General features: G+C 40.9%; 1 protein-coding gene across 3 annotated transcripts in view; it reads right to left on the reverse strand.

The window, feature by feature from the left end:
• The window catches only part of RPH3A (rabphilin 3A), a 171,223-nt gene that overhangs the window by 90,272 nt on the left and 55,941 nt on the right, over positions 1 to 25,010 (reverse strand). For all 3 annotated transcript variants that reach the window (XM_069081461.1, XM_069081460.1, XM_069081459.1), the window contains exon 4: positions 17,138 to 17,281. In XM_069081461.1, the coding sequence (XP_068937562.1) occupies positions 17,138 to 17,281 (144 nt within the window). The remainder of the gene's footprint in view (positions 1 to 17,137; positions 17,282 to 25,010) is intronic.

A 25,010-nucleotide genomic window follows, 5' to 3' on the forward strand; every position in this document is an offset into this window, starting at 1 on the left:
GTAATCCTCCTCCTCTTATTTCTATTTTTATTGGCAAGTTGGAGGGGTGGTCATCACTGATGAATTTAATAGACTGAACTTTTTCTGGCATCCCAAGCATTCAAGCTCCTGAGACAGGAGACGTATGTCCTTTGAAAAGAACCTGAATTTACAACCACTAGTGTCAAGTCAATTTGATGAAATAATTTTGAAAAGATCTTCCTGCTGTAATGTAAACGCAGTGGTTGGGTCACTGGTGATGAATTCTAGACTCAGTCATTGTTGCTGTTGCTCATTACCCTGCCCTGCCTCAGCCTTCCATCCCCACCTGACTCCTTTCAAGGCCATCCCCACTATTTAGGGGGTCAAATGGGCGCTCTCCATGGTCCTGAGGTGAAGTTGGGAAAGCTGAGGAAATCTGGAATCAGTCAACCAACATACATTAACTAAGGCCAGTTCATGTGCCAGACACCATTCTAGGCACTAAATCAGAGTCCTTTGCTCAAGGAACTTACATTCCACTGATGCTCGATGTAATGCAACCTACCAAGCGTAAAACTTCAATGGCTCTCTCTCACCTCTATAATACATAGACTATAATATACAAACGCCTCCATTTGACCATTTAAAGCCCTTCATAATGTGTCCACTTATCCCATCTATTTTTCCAGCTTGACTTCCTGTCACTCCTCCTCATATAGTCTATGCCCCAGATAGTGGCTGTTTCTTAAACCTAACATTCTATCTTTTACCTTCATATTTTTGCACAGGCAGTTAGTTCCTCATGCCTTTGAGCACCTTCCTCACCTCTGTCTCCTGGAATTTTCCTTATTTTTCTGATTCCTGATTCCCCACCTGGTTGTTAGTGCTTCCCACTTCCAAAACTGCTGCATATTTATTTACTTGAGCACATATTATTACAGTAAAATGTAACTCCTTGAAGGCACCATTTCTTGTTTTGTCTTTGTGTCTCTGGCACTTCGCACTTAATAAATATGCATAGGATTCAGCTGAATTGGATTAATTTTTTTTTGCTTTTTGGACAGCAGTTGGGATTAAGGGACTTGCCCAAGGTCACATGGTTAGTTTTTTGTGTTAAGTGTCTGAGACCGCATTTGAACTCAGGTCCTCCTGACTCCAGGGCTGGTGCTCTATTTACTGCTACTGCACCACCTACCTACCCCTGAACTGGATTAATTAATGTAGTCATACCTCTACTTCCTGAAATACTGATGGAGTGTGGGACTTGAATCCATTTAATTTTCTGGTAAACTAAAAGCTCATCCAAAATTCTTCTAAAATTTTACCCTTGTAGGAACCACAGTAAAGTGTTCTTTGTTCTAAGGCCCCTCTAGCTCTGACATTTCCATGACCTAAGGTCCTAGTTGTTTTCTAAGAAAATACTGAAAACAGAGCCAGAAGACCTGAGTTTGAATACTAGTTCTTCCCTTTACTATTCTTATGACCTTGGATAAGTCACTTAACTATTGTGTTTCACAGTGTAATTGTGAGTGAGATGGGGATTATAATTCTTTCCCTGTCTCTTTCACAGAGCTGCAGTGAGAACCAAAATGAGGTAATAAATGCAAAGTGTTCTATCAGATCTAAAGCACAAAATTAAGGAAAATGGTAAACATTGTGAGTGAGCCAGTAGGGGTTCCTCAAAAATTAATTATGTCAAACTAACATTATAGACTCCTTTGACAGAACTATCAGACTGGCAGATAGGGATGACATTAAAGGTGGGATCATAATTCCAGAGTTGGAAAGGACCTCAGAGGCCGTGTAATACAATCCTTCCCCCACTGTACAGATAAGGAAACTGAGATCCAGAAGGATTAAATGTGTTGCCCGAGGTTAGACAGGTTAATAAGCATCAGAGATTTCAGGAAGATATCTGGTAGGATTTCTTATTATTTCATTTTGTTAAAGAAGGAATAACATAGGCTGGATTATAGTAGAGAAAAGTCAATTCAGAAACACCAGAATCTTCATATCCAAGTTAATGGGTTGATGCTGACCTGGAGGGTAGTCTCTAGTAGAGTGCCACAGGGGTATCCTTGGTTCTGTTCTGTTCAACATTTTTACCTATCTTTTAGATAAGTGATTCATAATAAGATCCAATTAAATTGGGATATGTTTGGGTTCAAGAAACCAACTTCACACATACAAAATATTTCCATTCAAGCTGGAAAAGGCATGGTTGGGTATTAGTTTGTCTAAAAGTGATCTGGGGCTTAGTGGACTGAAAGCTCAGCTGGAGTCAACAATGTGGTAGGACCATCAAAAAATGGTGAATGCAGTCCTGGGTTACATGGGACCATAAAGAGTACACCTTGGTTTGAATCCAACTCTTCTTAATCCAAGCTCTCAAAATATTGATAAAGAAGGTCTTGGATCTTTTGGTTTCATAGGATCATAGATTAAAGCTTGTAGGGCCCGTAGAGGTCACATTTAACCCCATCATTTTATAGATTAAACAAGAACAGCACAGAGAAAATAAGTGATGTCCTCAGGGTTATAGAGTTAGGAAGTATCTGAGGTAGCATTTGAACTCAGCTCTTCCCAATTCCAGATCTAACACTCTATCAATGCCTATATTAAGAGAATCATAGTGAATGATCCAAGACAGTGCCAAAGGACTAATGATGAAGCATACTGTCTTCAGAGGAAGAACTTAAATTGTTTGAATACATACCTAAGAATGCTATTTTCCACTTCCTTTCATTCTTTTTCTTCTATTCAAGTCTTCTTGTACAAAATGACTAGTATGGAAATGCTTTACATGATTGAACATGTATAACCGTTATCTGTTTGTTTACTGTCTCAGGGAGGGAGTGGAAAGAGAGGGAAAGGATAGAATTTGGAACTCAAAACTTAAAAAAAATAGTTTGAAATTGTTTTAACATATAATTGGGGGAAATAAAATACATATTTTTAAAGTTAAAAAAGATAAGCATAGTGCCGTTAATTTATTTCTCCATTTAATAAACATTTATTAAGCACCTACTATGTGCAAGACACCATGTTTGGCATCTGAGAAAGATTGTCATGTCATCCTCCTACTTAACAAGCTCCAGTGGTTCTGTATTGCCTCCAGCATCAAATGTAGAATAATTCTCTCTTTGGCATTCAAAGCCCTTCATAACCTGTACCTATCCAATCTTTCTTGTATTCTCCCCTTGATGCAGTCTATCTACTTCCTGTTACTCCCACATGAGACTCTGTCTCCTAGCACTTACTGTCCCATGCCTGGAATGAACTTCCTCCTGACCTTCACCTCCTATATCCCCATGATTGAGCCCAAATCCCATCTTCTACAAGAGATCTTTCCCAGTCCTTCCCACCTCGGGTGCCTTCCCTCTAAGATTACTCCATTTACACTGCATAGATGTGTATCTAGTTATTTGCACATTGTCTCTACTGTTACATTGTAATCTCCTTGAGGAACCATCTTTTTTTATATCCCCAGGGCTTAGCACAATGCCTGGTACACAGTAGGTGCTTAATAAATGCCTATCAACTGACAAAACCAAAATCCTCCTGTATTCAAAGACCTTGCATTCTACTGGGATTAGAGATCAATATAGTCCTGCTGTCATTTGCCCTGTTCAGACCACGTGTGGCATCCTGAGGTTCAACTCTGGGCTATTCATTTTAGGAAGGACACTGGTAAGCTGTAGAGTATTCAGATGGTGCCAACCACAATAATGAAAGGCCTTGAGTTCATGCCACATCATCAGTTGAAGTGACTTATCCAAGGTCATACAGTTAATTAGTGACAGTCCCTGAATGTTCTCACCACAATCCAGATCCCTTTCTATACCCTTGAGCCTTTTATGAGGTGGTCCCTATAATTCAACTGAGGCAAGGTCCAAACAAAATCCTTTTTGTGCTGTTCAAGCCTTTTTTCATTTTACACCAAAAATACATGAGGGGATGAAGGAAATGTTCCACTCTGTAAATGTTTCTCTGCCTCTCAGCTCTGCCTCTATGCCCGGTCACTAAGGTTAATAACTTAATTTTGCTTGATTTTTTCACCATCTGTCACTGTATTATTTCTGAGAAATCACGTGCATGGAGGGAGCTGACCCTGAACAGAAGAAGCCGTCTGGTTTACCTGTCCCTTTGTGAACAGGATGCACAATTACTTTCATCATAGTTGTTTGACAAGGTGGGTCTCCAGAGGGAAGGCAACAGGAGGAAGAGGAGAAATTGATGCTCCCTTTTGAGGCACAGCTCAGAAGCCACCTTCTCCTTCAGGCCTTTTCTGATTCCTCAGCTGCTGGTATACTCCCACATTCTACCCCCTACCCACCCCCCAAAAATACTTCCCATTTTCTTATTCAATAGCCCACTGGTGGATCTGCCTTCCTCAAGTCTTCCTCCTTACCAATCCATTCTCCATTCAGTCATAAAGTGATTTTCCTAAAACACAAGTCCAACAATGTCACCCTTACTCAGTAGATTCCAGTAGCTCCCTATCACCTTCAGGAACAAATATAAAATGCTCTGTTTGGCATTCAAAGCCTTTCATAATGTAGCATCCTCCTACCTTTCCAGTCTTCTTACACCTTACACCCTGACAACGTACTCTTGGATCCAGGGATACTGATCTCCTGGATGTTCTGTGATAAGACACTTCTCTTGGCCTTGGGCATTCTTTCTGGACATCCCCCATACCTAGAATGTTCTCTCTCTCCTGCTGTGACTATTGATCTTCCTTTAAGTCTCAACTAAATCTCACCTTCTACAGGAAACCCTCCCCATCCCTCTTAATTCCAGTGCCTTTCTTCTGTTAATTATTTCCTATTTATCCTTGCATGTTGTCTCCCCTATTCAAAGTATGTAAGCTCCTTGAGGGCAAGGGCTGTCTTTTCCTTCCTTTTTGTATCCCCAGCATTTATCACAATTACTGGTACATAGTAGACTCCCAATAAATGTTGATTGATTGATTGATCTTATGTACAATCATAGGGAATGTCAAAGCTGAGAGAGACCTTAGAATAGGGAAATTCATAGCTGGGACAACATTAAGATCTTGGAATATCAGAACTAGAAAAGACCATGAGGCCATTTAGTCCATCTCCTTGAGCATTTCACACCTGAAAGGTGCACAGAAGCTAAAATAAAAAGAATCTCACTGACAATGGGATCCTTGAAATGCTGGCCTCAGGTCCTCTGTAGCTTTGAAACCCTAGGACAGCCCTGCAGGTAGATGGTGCTACCCTTTAAGAGGGAATGTATTTCTTTCTGTCCTTCATCTCTTGGATCTTGGTAGGAAACTTTTCTACTTGCATTTTCTATTCTTGTCTGATTATGAATCAACGTGTTTGACAATAGTACTTGGATTGCCAATCAGTTCTATGTTTGTTCATTTTTTGAGGCAGGCAGATGAAGCCATTAATAGAGTCCTGGGTCTGGGGATTCAGGAAGGTCTGAGTCCATTTTGGACTTTTTGTTAGGTTGAATAAAACATGTACCGTATTCAAAGTCTCACCTAGGCTACAGTCGCTGCTTCTAGGGAGGCTGAGGAGAGTGGATCACTTGAGATTGGGAATTTTGAGCTGCAGGACTAAAGACAATCAGATGTTTACATTGCCTGGCATCAGTATGGTGGGCCACACCCCATCAAGAGGCCACCAGGCTGCCAAGGAGGGCTGAACTGGGCCAGATCAGAAATGGGGCAGATTAAAGCTTCCATGCTCATCTGGGGTGGGATGGGGCTCATGAGTGGCCAATGCACTTTGAGAGATAGGGAGACACAGTCTTAAACAGACAAACAAAAAAAATTCCAGTCATGTTAGCCTCAGTACTTGAATAAGAGTTAAAGGAATTTTGTGGGGAGAGTAAATTAGACCTGGTAATAACACTCAGGGTCTCCCTGGATTAGGGTATAAGACAGAGCAATATTTTGAGAGACTGTTCAAGGAAGTACAGTTGACATATTACATAAATGTACATATCCTGGAAGCCCAAGGGCTCAAAGATTATTTACATCATGGTCTATGTATAAATGTGCAAGGGCTAGAGTCATAGATTACTAGAACTGGAAAGAGATTCAGAGACCATCTAACGTCAGGGATCCTTAATGTGAAGTCAGAGGAACTTTTTATTTTTTAATATTTTGAAAACTGGATTTTTTTAACTTTTAAATTCAATCTTTGCATTATTTCTAATTCTGAATTTTCTCTTTCTCCTTTCCCCCTCTCCCACCCATTAGAAATTTATCCTTATATTTCAATAAAATCAGAGCCCTTTTGCAATATTGTATTTGTAATGTTTGTATTTTATTTTACACATTTAACAACTTTATTCTGAAGAGTCTTCCCCAATGTGCCAAAAGGGTCCAGAACACAAAAAGGGGTTAGGAAGTCCTACTCTCAATTTATCCCTTCATTTTACTCAAGGAAGAGAAAGCAACTTGCTTACGGTCACATAATGAGTACATAGTAAATTCAAAGGCAGATCTCCTGCATCATGGGTCAGTGTTTTCTCCAATGCACTTCCCTGGCTTTTCCTATTATCCAGATGTGAGTCTCCTTTAGTTCTGACTCTGTTACTAATAAGAATAGAGAGCAGAAGCCAAGAAGAGACATCCAAGCCCAGCTCCTTCAGGAAAGGTGGTGAGAAGGCAGGAGAAACTCAAAGGGCACCTAGGAAATATTTTCTGGGAGAGGACAGAGCTAACTCACAAGGCATTATCTGTTTCCCTCTGGCAATCCAAGACTGAGGTGACTTTGGGAGCCTTTGGTTTGAAGTGGGAGGATGCAGCCGCTGCAATCCCATGATCAGCCTTGCCAGATGCTTTGCTGTTGTGTGATGTGACTCTTCTGAAACTTCCCTTTCATCATTACCTGCTCTGATCTCCTCCCCAGGTCCCAGGGAGATCTGGGAAGGAATAGAAGCTGGGATGTTTCTTTCCTTCCTCCTTTCCTCCCTCCTTTCCTCACATCGTTCCTTCCTTCCTCCCTTCTTCCCCTTCTTTCCTTCCCTTTCTTCCTCTTTCCTTCCTTCCTTCCTTCCTTCCTTCCTTCCTTCCTTCCTTCCTTCCTTCCTTCCTTCCTTCCTTCCTTCCTTCCTTCCTTCCTTCCTTCCTTCCTTCCTTTCTTTCTTTCTTTCTTCCTTCCTTCCTTCCTTCCTTCCTTTCTTAGCTGTGGGGGGAGGGATGGAAAGATATGTGTCACCTCTAGAACTGCCTTAAGCTATTCTGGCTGCTGCTTCCAGCAAAATCCCAGAACAACTCATTTTGGGACTTTGATGCTTTGATATTTGGATGGGTCTGTGATCTAATTGATGTGGTAATCCCCTCCAGCAATGTAGATAGCAACCTATCCATGTCTTCCTGTCTTGTGCAACTATCATCCATGTCCTCTTAAAATGCCTCCATATTGGAGAGGTGGGGGTGAGCCATACACTGAGTTGGGGCTGGGAGGGGGGCAGGTGAGGTGAGAGATGGGTCTTCCTTGAACTTTCTTTACATTGAAAGGCAATAAAGTGCAGACAATGAGCTGGATTTAGAGTCAAGAGGTCCTGAGTTCCAATCCTGCATCAGACCTTTACTAACTCTGTGATCCTGGGCAAGTTAATTCACCAATGTCTGCATTAGTTTCTTCCTTTTCAAAACGAGACTAATAATAGCCCCCTACCTCTCAGGGATGTTGTGAGTATCAAATGAGATGACATACCTAAAAAGCTTTGCAAACCTTAATGCACCTTGTCAATGCTGGCTTTTGCTAGTGGGTTCTCCATTGGTTAGCCATCACTCTCATTCAGTGACAGGCTCATCTGTTGGTCTTTCATCTCTCTAATAGTATTCTTTACCTCACTTCTCTGACTTCCTTCTTGGCTTGTAACCACCTTCCAAAACAAGTTTCTCCTTAACCCTTCTCCCTCATTACTGCCTCCCCTTGTAAATTACCTTGCTTTTAATTACCTTGAATTTATTATATTTATTTCATCTGTGAAGCATTGCATAAAAGCTACCTATGATTGTTACCATTATCGCTATAGAGTTATTCTATAGGAGAAGTATATGATAGAGAGTTGGCCTCAGAGGCAGGAAGACCTGGGTCTTTGACGCATTGAATCTATGTGATCCTGACCAACTCATCTTGTACTCTGAGCACTCTTTAAAACTCTAAGGTAGAGAGAAGATGCCAACCTGCATGGGTAGAAGGAATGTTCTTACCTTGGGAGTTCTCTGTACTGTGATTTCACTGGTCCCTACCCCTATACCAACATATGGACTTATGGTCTTCCTAGATAGCATGTAAGCTCCTTGAGGCAGGAATTGTTTCTTTTGTGTGTATGTTTGTGTCCCTAGTTTATCAACTGATAAACATTTATTAGGAGCCTACTATGTACCAGTCACTGTGATAAGGGCTAGGTATACAAAAAGAAGAAACAGACAGCCCTTGCCTTCAAGGAAATGGCAGACCACTCCAGTATCTTTGCTGGGAATTCCCAGCAAATATAGACAATATGCCTGGCAAATGGGTGCTTAATAAATGCACCGGTTACTTGTTTATAATGGCTGACAGCCTGTTCATTCCCACTTTCCCATTGTCCTTTGGGCAACCCATCACTTTAGTTCTTCAGACTGGGGTGTTCTATGATGTACAATTATAGCTCATCACAAGAAAAATCCTGGTATCAAAATTAGGAGTCTTTGTTTTAGGGAGATTTGAGGGGTCAATAAAAGGAATGCAATCTCCCAAAGGTAATTCAGCACCTATTTCTCCTCCCAATCAACTCTGAGTTCAGTTCATTGTCTCTCTGCAGTGTCTATATGTACTGGTTGACTATACCACAGATGAACTGCATATGCACATTATAACTGAGACTTTAAATAGAAAATAGCCTAAGCCAATGTCTTCCCCAGTGCAGATAGCATTCTCCTTCTCCAGGCAGCCCAGAAGAAAGCAACCCGTGCCAATATAGTGTGCTATGATGCTGGGGTCATGGGACTCCAACAGCCCAGTTTGACTTCAGTTCATAAGGTGGTCCCCTGAATAGGATAAAATTCCACACCAGGAAAAGCAAATGAGCTAACTGGGAGACACTGATTCTAAATTCTAGGGGTTTACTTATTTTAGAATTTTGACAGTGCTTTGACATCAACTCAACTTTATCAGAAACAGAGGGTAGAGAAAGCTAGGAGGAAAAGCTAACACTGTTAGATGATTAATTCAGGATCTGGAATTTAAAATATAGGCCATTGAGGGGCAGCAAGATGGCACAGTGAATAGAGCACCAGCCCTGGAGTCAGAAGGATCTGAGTTCAAATGTGACTTCAGACATTTAACACTTACTAGGCATGTGACTTTGGGCAAGTCACTTAACTCCAATTGCCCTGCCCTCCCCCCTCCAAAAAGCAAAAAAAAAAACTTTAAAAAATATAGCCTATTGTTTTGGGGAGAAGTTTGGGATCATTAAAAACACTGGTCAGGCTAGAACATTAGTACAAATCTACTAAGATGAAATTTAATAGGGATTTATTGAAAGTCTTACACATTTTTTATATTTATATAATAAATATTTATTATTATATTTGAAATAAATATAATAGTATAAACTGGAGGATATGCGGCTATAGAGGAGTCCATCAGAAGAAGATCTGGGGGTTTTAGTGGACCATGGGCTCAAGAAGACTCAATGATGTGATATGGCAGCCAAGGAAGCTAATGTGAGACTGCATTAAGAGAGATACTAATTCACTGCTGAAGGAACTGTGAACTAATCCAACCATTTTGGAGAGAAGTCTGGAATTATGCTCCAAAAGTTATTAAACTGTCTATTACCTTTGACCCAGCAATAACACTATTAGGTCTATTTCCCAAGATGATTAGGAGAAAAGGAAAAGAACCTCTATGCTCTAAACTATTTATAGCAGCTCTTTTTGTGGTGGCAAAGAAGTGGAAATTATGGGGATGCCCATCAATTGGGGAATGGTTGAACAAGTTGTGCTATATGATTGTGATGGAATACTATTATGCTATAAGAAATGGTGAACTCATTGATTTTAGAAAAACATGGAAAGATTTACATAACATGAAGAGTGAAACGAGCAGAACCAAGAGAATGTTGCACACAGTAACAGCAATATTATTTTAAGAACAACTTTGAGTGAATAAGTCATTTTGAGTGTTATAAATACTCAAATCAATTATAAAGGACCTATGAATGAAGATGCTATTTGCCTCCAGAGAAAGAACTGATAAATAGATGTATGGTATGTTTCTACATATATGTGTATATGTAACATATATTGTATATGCACATACATTCATACATAAACACATATATTTGTGTGTAATGGTAGCCATCTCTAGAATGGGGTAGGGAGGGAAAAATATATAAAAAGTGCACAGAAGAGAGCAAAAGAAAATTTATAAGGAACCACAGCAGAAAAGCTTTGAAAATGATGTGTAGTACTCATATAGTTTTTTTTTTCCAAAAAATAAACAGTAAACAGTATGAAATGTAAATTCATGGTTATATAATGAATCCTCTTTTTATGTTCTGCTGTGTACATGGAAATGTTCTTTTTCTGTCTTTATGTACTTGAGTTCAAAATCAATTTTAAAAAAGAGAGAAACATTTTCCCACAATAGGAAGTGATGGTCTCTGATGAGATAACATCCGTATTATATTAAGTCCTGGGCACCATATTTCAGGAAGGAAACAAAGGAATGTGTTGTGTTTGCCTTTTGTTCTCGAAGAGGACCATGACATCAGGGAGATGATGAGATGACTTGCAGTTGACTTGGATTTGAGTGAGGAAGGGCTATGCAAGGTCACCAGCCTTACTTTCTCCTCCAGAGCCATCTGGGTCCAGTGACAAACAGTGATTCAACAGGATGACTGGAGATGACCCAGGATGCAATGGGAGACCCTGGTCCTTTTACATTAAGGTCTTTTCAGGTTCTCACTTTGAGTGAGGCAACACCCATTCAGTGAATAGGCCTCTATAAAGGAATGTGACTAGGATGTTGAAGTATCTTGAGAACATAATTGGTTGAATCAGCAATACTTCCCTTCCTGGATCACTGCTTTGTCATGGTGCAGGGGCTTGTGTAGCTCAATGAAACATTCAAGGTTACCAAAGATGGACAAGCCATAGTGGAAAATTCCAACACAAGGTGATCCACTGGAGAAGGAAATGGCAGACCATTCCATTATCTTTGCCAGGAAATCCCCATGGACAGTGTTAAAATGATAAAAGATATGACACCAGAAGATGAGTCGTCGGGTAGGAAGGTGTTCAATATGCCACTGAGGAAGAACAGAGGACAACTTCAAGTAGCTCCAGTAATAATGAAGCAATTGCACCAAAGCCAAAAGGAAGCTCAGTTGCAAATATGTCTGGTGGCAAAAGGAAAGTCTGATGCTGTAAAGATGAATATTGCATAGGAACCTGGAATGGAAGATCTATGAACTAAGCTAAACTAGATGTGGTCAAACAGGAGATAGAAAGATTAAGCATTGACATCTTGGGTGTCTGTGAACTTAAATGGATGGGAATGGGTGAACTGAATTCAGGTGATCATTACTGTGGACAAGAATCTTTTAGAAGAGATGGAGTAGCCCTCATAGTCAATAAAGGGGTGAGAAAAGCAGAACAGGAACAATAGGTACAAGTGTCAGAAAAACAAATTTGGGTTTGATGTAAGGAAAAATTTTCAAACAATAGAACCTATCCAAAAGTAGAATGCATTCCCTGTCAATGGGAGAGCCAAAAGCAGAAACAGAGGCTATGTCTCCTGACTTCAAGTCCAGAGTTCTTTCTTCCATAACACACTGCTTCTGGACTGAAGCTTCTCTTTCCATTGTCCATGAAGAAGGAAGTGGCAAAACCAATTCAAGACACGGAGATGCACCTAACTTTCTTAAGAGAGGTCACTGTTTTTAAGGGCATTTGCCCATTATTTTATGGAAGTTACAAGTGGGTCTTATTTTACTAAAACAGGACCAACAGGTGCTGGTTGCAAATGGATCCCATCTTAGATTTTCTTGCTTTCTTCAAGACTCAGCTCTGCTCCCTCTTTCTAAGGGGCTTTTCCTGGGTTCTGTCCTCCCCCACCTGACCCCCCTTCAGTGCTTTCATGCCTTTCAAATGATCTCCACCTGCTCTTCCTCTATTTTGTACATATCTAATTATTTAGGTGTAATCTTCCTCCATTGAAATGAGTGCTGCATGAAGGGGGGGAGGGGATTTTTGGATTTTTTTTATCCTTGTATCCCCAACATTTAACACACTACCCAGCACATAGCAAAGCCTTAATAAATGCTTACTAGCTCTGATTCCATTCTCACCAAAGCAGATCTCAAGGTCTCCATTTAGAAACATATTGTTAACATTCACTTGGAGTTGGCATGTGCACTTTACTGGCATAGATTGCAACCCCTTTGCCACATCCTAGACAGTTATTGAGAACTTTTGTGGCTGTAAAATTCATCTTCCCGAGGCCATCTTGCTAATGAGCATCTCCAGAAGTAGCAAGGCTGGTCCTCAGATGATGGACACATGACCCATTTGCCAGCCTTTACTTGAAACATTCATACCTTGGGAGAACAGGCTGACAAATAAGCATTTATTAAACACCTACTATTTGCTTTATAATTATTATAGTCTTTGATCCTGATTGCAATCCTGGAAAATAGGTGCTATTATTATTATTCCAATTTTACAGACAAGAAAACTGAGGCCAACAAAAGTTCAGCATCTTCCCTGGGGTGATAGAGTTAGTCATTGCCTGAGGTGGGTTTTTGAACTCAGGTCTTTCTGACTCCAAGCCCTGCCCTCTGTCCACTCTGCCACCTGGCTTCCTCCCAATCAAACATCAGAAATCAGCTTAACCTAGGTAGTGGAGAAGAGAAGAATCCAGGTTGAGTAGGGAATGTTTGTAGCAAGAGATTTGTCCTTTTCTATGGGGTCTATAATCTCCTGGAGTTGGCTGACTGCTGAACATACATGATTCAGAGAAGGAGAAATCAAAAGTTTCCCCTCCCTCTTGGTGAATAACATCATTTTCTGTCTAAGGAACCCCACAGGCTCTGAACAGTGGCAGTGTTAAGGAACAGACACCTGGCTCTGGAGAGATAAGCCAGAGATGAGTGCATGACTTGGCCAGTCCCAGCAGCTGGCCAGCTTAGCTGGCAACAATTTATATACACAGGACAAAACTCGCCAGCAGGTTTAACAAAGGCAAGCATCACAGAAAGGGAGATTCAGTCAATAAGGCAAGAGGGAGAGAGATGCCCACCCTTGCTCATGCTCCCCACACACCCCTACTCCTCCCAGTCACCCCCCCCATCATATACATTCACTAGTTCCTCCTTCTTCCTCTAAATCCCACAGCTAGGGCAAGATTCCATCATGTCTCTGAGGATTAAGCTGTTTCCCTGTGTTACGTCCTGGCAGAAAAATGACAATGGGCTAGCTGGAATTAGTCAAGTGAAAGGTTTATGTTGGCTTCGTCTTCTTTGGCCTTCCCTGCTCTCAACTGAACACCTGTTCCATTGACTCATTTTCACCCTGGGCCTCAGTTTCCTCTTCTGGAAAGTAAAGAGTTAGACTAGATATAAGATCACCATCACCACCATAACTAGCATTTATTAAGCACTCAAAGATTTGCAAAGCTTTGTTGTTTTTGTTCAGTTGTGTCTGACTTTTGTGATCCCATTTGGGCTTTTCTTGGCAGAGATACTGGAGTGGTTTGCCATTTCCTTCTCCAGCTCATTTTACAGATGAGGAAACTGAGGACAACAGAGTAAAGTGCCTTGCCCATGGTCACACAGCTAGTAAGCATCTGAAGCCAGATTTGAACTCATAAAGACAAGCCTTCCTGATTCCAAGCCCAGTACTCCATTCACTGTACCACATAGCTGCCCTGCCTGGCACATAGTAGGTGGAAGAAAAATGTTAGCTTTCATAGTCATTGTTGTCATTGCTATCATTCTCATCATCATCGCCACCATCACCAACACCAACATCATCATCATCACCATCTTTGTTATTACCATACTAGAAGACTTCCAAAGTCCTTTTCAACTCTAGATCTATGAGCTTAATGAGGAACTGTCATGGAGAACACAATGGATCAAAAGTTAAAGAAGCTCTGTGTTTGAATCCTGCCCCATATGCTTACTGGCACCATGATCATTGATAAATCAGTGAATCTCCCTCGGTTTTGGTTTCCTCACCTGTAAAATAGAAATGATGAGAGCACCTACTTCCTGGTGGTGTTGTGAGAATAAGATGAGAAAATATGTCAAACACTCTCAGTTTTAAAGTGTTCTGTTAGCTATTAATATGCTCATCACAACCCCTAATGATCAATCAATCAACAAGCATTTCTTAAATGACTACTTTTTGACAGGCAAGAGGCAAGATGGTGTCATGGATAGGAAGCCTTCTTTGGAGTCAGGAACACCTGGGTCCAAGTCTCACCTCAGACATGCTAGTTTTGTATCCTTGGACAAGTCATTTAACTTGCCAGTGCCCTAGGCAGGCTCTAAGATGATAAATAGCCAAACAGATGAGGATCTGCATTGGTGGAAGGAGTTCCCATGCTGGGAGTTCCCTAGGCCAGTGATGTCATAGATTGGATCCTGCCCCCACCAAATATGGCAGGTACTGGGGATACAACAGTCTCTACTCTTAAGACACTTAACCACTCTCTAGGTCTCAGTTTCCTCATACATACAATATTGTCTTAAGTATTCCTGCCAGGATTGTACATTTCCAGTGAAATAAAGTCTGCAGAGAACTTTGCTAACCCTAAAGCACTAGGTAAATGGCAACAATTTTGTTATTATGGCTATTTCAAGGGTCTGGGATTTTCTGGATGTGGGTACTTCCTCCTGAAATAGAAATTGGAGTCCAGAGTTGATGGTCTTTGAGAGGTGGTTAGGTGGAAAAATTCCTCCACTGCTGTAGGGCCTCCTTGAGTCTAGCTGGGTTGGGTCCTTGGGCACCAGACACATTGCCCATCACGAAGCCAGCACGCAAAGCTTTTCCATCATGGTTATATCTGACAAAGGCTGGACTCCATTGACACAGCCCTTGAGGATCTAGGGTCTCCTCTATACCTTAGGAGCCCCTTAGAGAGAAACAATAGCCAAAGTTAGATCCCTGTGAAAACATGTCTACGTAGGTGTCAGGGACCATGGTCATATTACATTAACAGACTGAAAAGTCAAGAACACTGAATCATAGAATTGTATAGAGTCATTAGAACATAGAACATAAGAACTAGCAGAGGCCTTAAAACATGGAATTTCTGAGCTCGAAGGGTCCTTAGATCAGAGAGTGTCACCATGGAGAGACTTTAGAAGAGGCAATATCATTGCTGGGAGGAACCTTAGAACATGGAATGTCAGGGCTGGGAGGAACCTTAGAACATGGGATGTCAGACCTGGGAGGAGAATTAGAACATGGAATATCAGAGATGGGAGGGCCCTTAGAACATGGAATGTCAGAGCTGGGAGGAACCTTAGAACATTGAATGTTAGAACTGAGATGGACCTTAGAAAATAGAATGTCACAGACAACCACTGTCTAGTGACTAGACTACTAGTCCAACCTTTTCATTTTGCAGATGAAGATGTCAAAGCTGAGAGAGAAGTGGTTTGCCTAAGATCACACAGCTAATGTAGGTGCCAGAGTTGGGACTCTAGAACTTGGGGACTTGCCCAGGGTCACACAGTCAGGAGGTAGGGATCTTCTGACTCCCATACCTGTGGTTGCTTTGCTACACACTCCCACTTTAAATCACTTTATTTGGAGCTCTCCAGTCAACAAATACCCTTTCTCTTCCCTTTAGCTCTTATCCTCAGGGCCCTAGAGAAGGACCCCAGCCCAATTAGAAGGTCATGAGGATCATCTATTCTTCTCAAAACCCTTTCTAGGTAATTTGTCTCCCTAAATCCCAATTATGGCTAGGTTGTATTTCCCTCAAAATTCAGAATTCTTAGATGTATTTATCATCCTAACCTTTCTCCTGAAATCCAGTCTTGCATTTCTAATTGCTTATTGGTCATCTCAAACTAGATGTCCCATAAATATCATAAACCCAATATATCCCACACGTCAATGTGTTATCTTTTACCACCCCCCCCCCAACCCTCCCTTATTCATAACTTGCTTTCTTGCTGTTGGGTGTCACTATTTTTCCAGTCACCCAAGCTTACATCTGAGATGTCATCCTTAACCCTTTCCTCTCTCTAATCCTGTCCACATCCAATCTATTGCCAAAGCCTGTCAATTCTACCTTGATAACATTTCTTAAATATGCACTCCCTTCCCTTCTCTCTCCTCTGAAACTGCCACAATCCCCGGTGCAGGTCCTTATTGCTTCACACCTGAATCTATTGAAAGTAATCTCGTTGTTCTACCTGCCCCAAGTCTCCCTCCACTCTGAACCACCTTCAACTCAGTCATCGAATTCATCTTCCAAAGGAGCAGATCTAGTCATTTCACACCCTGTTCCCATTCAATAAACTTCAGTGGCTCCCTATTAACTATAGTATCAAATACACAATTCTCTGTTTGGCTTTTAAAGCTCTTTATAACTTGGCCCCTTCCTAACTGTCCAGTCTCCTTATTCCTTACTCCCCTCCACCTACTCTATGATCCAGTGACACCTCCTTGCTGTTCCATGCATTATACAGTCCATCTCCCAACTCTGGGCATTTTCTGTCTTCCCTGCATGCCTGGAATGCTCTCCCTCCTCATCTTTCCCTTCTGGCTTTCCTATCTTCCTTCCCAAATCCCAGCTAATATCTCATCTTCTACAAGAAGCCTTTGTGGATGCCATTTAAAATGAACACTTTCCCTTGGAGATTCACCATCATTTATCCTGTATCTGTCTTGTTGCTACACAGTTGTTAGCATGTGGTCTCCCCCACCCCAAGATTTCAATCTTGAGGTCAGGGGTTGGTTGCTTTTCTTTGTATGTCCAGTGCTTAGCACTTAATAAATGCTCATTGGCTTGTTGAGACACTTCTTACATCCAAACCTTCTACAGAATTTTATTCCCAAAGCCTCAGTTTCCCTTACTGATGGAGCAGCTGCCCTTGGCCTGAGCCTGTTCAGGGCTTGTTTGCACAGCTCAAGGTTTAAAGGACTTCATTGGAAATGGCACCGTCTTACCCAATGCGCTCCTGCTCCATTTCCTCCATCTTCTCAGCTCGAGCGATCACTCTGTTGATAATTTCCTTCTCCTCATCTGTGAGCTCATCATTCTTTCTCTGTCTCTCAGTCTGGTCAGGGCGGACGGACCATCCTGTTGGGAGCCTGAAATGCAAATACAAACCCTGTCATGCAATGAAAAACTGAACAGATGGAGATAAGTCCTTGCAAGGAAGGTGCTAAAAACTCCAAAGTGAAATTATGACTGACCAGAACATGTATCTGAGCCTCAGTTTCCTTATCTTTAAAATAGAAATAATAATGCCTGTAGTACCTCCTGCAAAGGCACAGATAAGATTTTATATTTATTTATTAATTCATTTATCCATTCATTCATTCATTCACTAATATAGCTTTGGGAACCTTATAGTGTTAGGCCTGAGTTCAAATCCTACCTCAGATACTTTCTAGCTGTCTGATCTTGGACAAGTTACTTAAACTCTTTGAGCTCTGGTTTCTTTATCTGTAAAATGGGGATATTCATAGGATCTGCCCCACAGCTGTGTTGTTGGTTTTTTTTTTTTTTTGGCTTCTCTTTATAAGTGCCTGGGTTGTTGACTTGACTTGTGAGGAGTTAATGTATAGTACCTAACATACAGTAGATACTTAATAAAAACTTGTTGATTGGACAGCTGATCAAGTATATAAAAGTGCCTTAAAAACCTTAAAGTCCTAGAGAAATATGATTTTATTATTATCATTATAAAAAATATCTCATTATCACCTTTTTATTAGAGCTTAGATAAAATGTTCTTGGGATGAGATATTATCCATTATTATAATTTTATTTTATTTTTTTGCAAACTATAGCACAAATAGATAAAGTAACTTGTTAATATCAACAATTTGTTAATGTGATAGTTGATAGTATGGTACAATGCTAAGTATACTAGAGTAAGAGTCAGGAAAACTAAATTATATTCCTAGTTTTGACCCTCAGTCTGTGTGACCATGTAGGCAAGCTGAATTCCCATTTTTGGACCTCAGTTTTGTCATCTGTAAAATGAGGATAATCCTGCTATGTTTGTCTCACAGGGTTCAATGCGAGCCCCGGGGCTAGTGACTTCCCTTATCAGAATCTTGGTTTCTTCATCTATAAAATGGTCACAGTAATCCCTGTCTCCCCTACTTCATAGGGTTATGGAGAGGCTCAAATGAGATAATGGACGTTGAAATGATTGAAAAAAAAGTTGAAAAAACTCAATGCTCTGGTAAGTTATGAGTAAGATGATTAATAAGGTATTTCATGATATGGTTCACTGACTAAATGGAGAGTTTCATTATCTCAGAGAGGGGTATGGGGGTCAGCCCAGTCGTTGTTAGACCACTAGAGAGCTTTGCCTCCATTAAAGGGGGGAAAATTAAATCCAATCAGTAAATAGCTCTTCAGTAAGAGCTCCAGTCCCATTAGCTGTCAGAATCTATTATTTCTGCTCCTCCAAATTGTGTCAGCAGGCATGAAATTGCCTTTTGACACTTGAAGTTAGGAACTGAAAGTCATGTCTACCCTCTCTCCTACTCTCCCTCTGCCCCCTCCCAGCTTCATTCACACATTGTCTCTCCCTCCTCCCTGCTGCCCAGGAGTGTGAAGAAATAAGCTGGTCTCCCAGGCAGGCAAAAGCAGACCAGGACACAAGGAAATCATCCAGATAGGAGATTCCTAACCTTTGTGGTACACTGGACTCCTTCAGAGGTCTTGTGAAGCCAATGAACCCCTACTCATAATGTCTATAAATGCACAAAATGCATAAGATTAGAAAGAAAGTCCATCATGTTGAAGTAAAGATGTCATTTTTTTCCCATCCAAGTTCACAGAACTCCTGAAATCTATACACAAATCACTCTGAGGTCATTGGACCCTTGCCCTAGTTGGATAACAGGATTCTAGGATCTTAAATCTGCAACTCTAAGGGACCTCAGAGGTCACCTCATTCAACTCTTTCATTTTGCAGAAGAAAAAAACTGAAAGACAGAGAAGTTAAGTGACCTGTCCAGGGTCACACAGCTAATGTGACAGTAAGTCTCTGAGGCAATTTCCTCAGTGGGAATTCCTTTCACCAGTTAAAACACAGGTCTGGGTGCTTATCTTCAACCCCTGCCCCCCAATGAAAAAATAAAAAACCAAATGTGGTAAAGACTGAATGAATTAATGCTGAAAAATGTAGGGTCCCTCTGAACTGCAAGGAACCTTTGAGCTCTTTGCAGTTCTTTCTAGGATCTCTTTTCCATCACTTTAATCATTACTCCTCACCTCTGGCCTTTTTCCAGTTTACCTATAGTCTCTGTAAAGTTCTATGGCCAATACTGGACATATTCAGGGTCTAACTAACATGAAATAAATCAGAAGAATTTCATTTCTTCATGTGCCATCCCCCCACTAATAACATCACACTCATCCTTGGTCCCATGGTTATTCAGTATGACACAGACCTCACACAGTCTAACTTATTCCCTCCCTATCACTCCACAGGAATTCAAGCACACATGACCCACAGTTTCCCCTATGTGCCCAGATCTAATCCTATGAGCTCTGAGTTACCAAACCTGAGGATCCCAGAAAACATCCACATGCCCACACATTCTGATAATTTCCCTCTCTAGCAGATGGGCAGAAACCCCATCGAGGGCATCATGCATTTCCCTAAACCTAATTCCTTGGCCACATAAGACACAGTAGATAAACACCAAAACCTGTGTTTCAAAACATCTCCAATCTGCCTCTGTGGGACTTACTGCTTCCTGTTGATTTCCCTGTTCTCATTTCAAAAGTAAAGAGCAAAAACATGAGATCGGTTTTTCCAATGACATCCTTTTCGCCTAACGGAAATTCAGATTACGGGGAATAAATGGCAGTAGTGGTAGGAGGGTTCATGTGGACAGGAAGAAGACCTTTGATTCTCACTAACAATCACACCATGAATAATAATGGCAATAAAATATTCAATTCACACAGTATTATGTTACACTTATGTTTTTAAAAGTTTTTCATAGTCATTATTGCAATCGACTCACAACAGTTTGCTAAGGTTAGAGCAAATATGACAGGGCAAATGTGATCTCTGTGTGGCATTGTGGATAGAGTGCTTGGCTTAGAATCAGAAAAAAACTGGGTTGAAATCCCGCCCCACTGAGCCCAAAAATAAAAACAACAAACAAAAACCACAAAGAAAACATTTAATTATGAAAAGATCAGTGGATGGGAGGTTGGATCCAGGAAGGAAAAGGAACTGGATTTGGGTAGGTAAAAAAAGGAAGAGATATTCCCAGCAAGTGTGGGTTATAAATATGCATTGAAAAAGTCCCTGCCCTTTGTACACATTGCACAAAAATAGAGACAGATCTTGGTCTCTCAATTTTTTCCATGTTTTGACCTGATGAGATTCCCAGTGTTGAGTTAAATGAAATCATAGGCATATCTCCTGATAATCACCAGTATATTGCATCAGTTCCTTTAAGCCTGCAACCAAATTCCCCCCAAAAGAAAAGACTGGTTTTCTGAAAGTTTCTTAGGTCTTTATAAGCCATGTGTCACTTAACAGGTCACTTAACCTCTCTAGGCATCAGATTAGAATGGTAACTAGGGCAGGGTGACTGGGGCTTTGTGTCAGGGTGCCTAAATTTAGAGGATGCTAAAAGTATTCTCAATCCTTAAGCAGCAGAGAAAGAAATGAGCTAAGGAGCTAGTGAACAAGAATAGCTAGTCAAAATAAGAAACTACCAAATTAGCTGCTCTCCCCTCTTCCTCCAGCAGCAGCAGCAGCTCTTAGGGAGCTTTTCCCTGGCATTTCTACCATACTGTTTTCTCCACTAAGGACAGCATTATGGGATTTCACCTGCATAACTGGATTTGTATTAAAAAGTTGACCTGAGGGCATGTTTCATGCTGTTTGCCTCAGTCACTAGAAATATTAGTGATGTTTCTGCTTAAAATAATTGAATCTTAAAATAAAAAAGCTGGAAAGAACATGAATGATTGTCTGAGTTCTCTTTTTTAAAAGAGGAATTTGGGTTCACAGAGGTAGGCAATGACTTGTCTGGAAAAGTGGGATAGGAATTTGGAAAGTTTTGCTGCCTACTTATAGACCCACAGAATTGGAGCTGGAAAGATATTACCTTAGGGTTCCCCTAGTCCAGAGGTGTTACAGACAGAGCCTGTGGGTTTTATGTGGCTCACAACACTCCCAAGTATAGCCAGTACCAGATTATAATGTAATTGGGAATATTCAACAAAATACATGAAAATTCAATAGAAGATAGATAACACTACATTTTAAAGCTAAGTCAATATGTGGCCCCTGTTTCTCTGAGTTCGATATCACTGATCCAGTCAAATCCCTTCTCCCATTTTACAATTCAGGCACTGATGCCCAGATGTGTTAAGTGATTTGCTCATTGTCACACAGCTGGAAGGGCTTCCTCAATCAGAGCCCAGGATTCTCCTCACTCTGCCATGGTACCACACACACATAGCAACACTTGTCCTATGCCTTTCATCTCAAGTCTCTCTCCACTCAAGCACATCCTCCATGGAGCTGCCAAAGGAATATTCCTAATAGACAAGTCTGACCATGTCATTTCTCCACTCTACAAATTCCAATGGCTCTCTGTAACATCATAGTTCTACAGCTGGAAGGTACCTCAGACAACTATTTGGTTTCTTCTAGCTTTCTAGAGGGTGCCAGCTGCCAAGAGGCAGATCTGAGCCCAGGATACATTCATGAAGCCTCAGCATGTGACAGAACCAGAATTAAAGGAAAGTAGACTCAAGGTCAGGGTTGTTGCTTTGTGTGAGTTGCTTTGAAAAATGGAAATACCTTTGTTCTCCACAGGAACCCCTGTGAGATCAGGTCATGGGAGGTTTGTGTGTGGAATGCAGTACTTAGCCCTATATGCATGATACTCTTAGTATTCAGAAAAGGAGCTAAAAAGCATATGCTGACGGCAGTTTCAAGGAACTGAATGCTAATCTCCTACAGTATTGTTAGAAGTCCAAAAGAATCTGAAAAATTCCTTCCCAGGTAAATTATTCCTCTTGTAATCCCACAAATGCCAAGCTTTGACCAGAGTGCTGAGATCTCAGCAGGTGCCTGTGATTTAGGGGCAAAGATCACATCTGGTCCCTACAATTATCCTTGAAAGCCACTCAAACAACTCTGCCGAGGAAAGCCAACTCTCATGGGAATTTTAAATAAGCCCTTGACCAGGACATCTCTACCTAAGTGACTTTGGATAAATCACACATGTGAATAAATGAGCAAAAAAGCATTTATCAAGCACTTACCATGTGTCAAGCTCTGTGTCAAGCACTAGGGAAACCAAAACCAAAAAAGCAAGATAATTTTTCTCAAGGAACTAACATTCTAATGGGGTGAACAGCACATATAGGGGAGAATGGTGACCTCATCTGTAAATGAAGGCTCAAAGTAGATCCCCTCTAAGATCCTTTCCAGTTCTACAATCAATTAGCTAGGATACATGATCCCAAATTGATGTGGAGGAAAGGTTTTGGGTTTTTTTTTCTGTCCAAAGAGATTGACAGTCACCCACATTGTTAAACCAACAAATAATACCCAGGAACTGTCCATGGTCTTGACCCAACTGCACTGCATCTCGCAGAGCCTACAAACAATGCCAGAATCAGTGTTCAAGCTGGAAGGAACTTTGGAGATAATCTAACCCATCCTCCTCTCTGTACAGATGAATAAATCCAAGACCAAGATGGAGGAAGAAACATGCCCAAGGCCACATGACAAGTTAGTGATAATGCTGTGAATAAAGTGCACTTCCTGAGTTGAAGTTAGGAACACCTGGGTTGAAGTCCTGCCTCAGACATTAGTTGGATGAACTTGGGCAAACACAACCTCTCAGACTCAGTTTCCTAATATATAAATGGGGATAATAATAGCACCTAAATCACAAGGTACTTGTTAGGACCAAGTGATGGAACATATTCAAAGCATAACATATCTCATTAAACCATAAGCTCATGTAGAGAAGAGACTGGTTTTTGCCTTTCTTTGTGTCACCAGTACTTAGCACAGTGCCTGGCAATAGAGTAATCACTTGTTAGGTGCCAGTTAACTTGCTATATAAACCTTAAAGCTCTATGTAAATGCTTGAGGGCTTGAGCCCCAATCTTCTCTCTACTACTCTTTCTACTACAGCACAATGCATTTCCTTGCCCTCCCTCAATAACTTCCAAAGCTCCTTTATTAGTTATAATTCCAACCATTCAAAAGTAGCCCCCAGAAACACTACTTTTAAAACCCAGTAATGACCCCAGGTTTCTTTTCTACACTTTCTTTCTTCTCAGCTTAGTCAGTGTTCACTCCAGAGAAAAGATGGTGCATAGTACAATGGGGAAGCAACTGGTTTTGCAAGCAGAGGACCAGGATTTCAATCTTGGGTTTACTATTTACTAGCTAGTTGATCATGAACAAGTCAATTAATACCAATGATCCTCCATCTTCTCCTCTGTAAAATGAGGATGTTGGACTCCATGAACTCTGAGACTCTTTCCAGTTTTAAATCTATAATCCTCTGATTATAGTATAAATTAGTCTATGTCACTCCCTCCCCCACCCCTTATTGATGACCTTCAGTGGCTCTCTATTCTTTCCTGGATCAAATATAAACTTAAATATAAAATAAATTTTGAACTTAAATCTTGGCCCCCTTCCTTATATTTCTAGTCTCCTCACCCCTTACTTCCCACTCGCATAGCACTATTTAATTTTTTTCATATATTCTGTAATTTAGCTTTATAGACCTACTTGTTTCTTGCACATTATATTTCACTTCTCATCTCCATATCTTTACACTGGCTATCCCCACTTCTCTCCCTCATCATTTCTGCCTCTTTGCTCCCCAACTGCCTTCAAGACACAGCTCAAATTCCACCTCCTGCAGGAAACTCTCCCCACTCCCAACTCCAAGTTATTAGTATTTTCCCCTCAGAGACTACCTAATCCATACCATATGTATAAACTTTGTTGTTGCTGTTCAATTGTTTTAGTCATGTCTTACTCTCCATGATCCCATTTGGAGTTTTCTTGACAAAGATATTGGAGTAGTTTACCATTTCCTCTCCCAGCTCATTTTACAGAAGAGGAACTAAGGCAAATAGGGTAAAGTGACTTGCCCAGGGTCACACAACTAGTAAGTATCTGAGGACAGATTTGAACTCAGAAAGCTGAGTCTTCCTGACTCCAAGCCTGGTACTCTATCCACTGCACCACCTAGTTACCCATGTATCTACTTAGGTATATGTAATCTTCCCCATTAGAATGTAAGCATCTTGAGAGCAGGGGCTGTTACTGCCTTTCTTCATATCTCCATAGCTTAGTAGAGTTCCCTGAACATAGCTGGATAGCAATAAGGATTTGAACTTGTGATTTCAATACTATAGGGAACTCCAGGTGAGGAAAGTCATTTTTAACAATACAGGTCAGCACCTTCTTTGCAATTTGTAGTCTTAGAAAACTGCCTAGATCTCTGAGAAGTTCAATGTCTTTCCTAAAATCACACAGCTGGTATATGTATCAGAGATGGAGCATACCTTTAGCATGCAGAAATACCTGGATAACTTCTTGTTGATTGATTGATCACTAAATAATGGCAAAGATGATGAGAATAAAAAGAAAATAACTATGATACATGACATTGTACTTTAAACACATCATTTCATTTAATCTTCACAAAACTCTGGGCGGTAGGGGCTGTCTTTACTTTCCAGACTACAGATGAGGACATTAAGGTTAAGAGAGATTAAATGACTTCCTCAGGGTCACATGATTAGTCAGTGCCTTCACACAAGACATGAGCCTGGGCCCTC

Source organism: Petaurus breviceps, unplaced genomic scaffold (genome assembly GCF_028583685.1).
Source record: "Petaurus breviceps papuanus isolate PSGF00001 unplaced genomic scaffold, PetGlider_PUasm1.0 99, whole genome shotgun sequence".
NCBI classification, from domain to species: domain Eukaryota; kingdom Metazoa; phylum Chordata; class Mammalia; order Diprotodontia; family Petauridae; genus Petaurus; species Petaurus breviceps.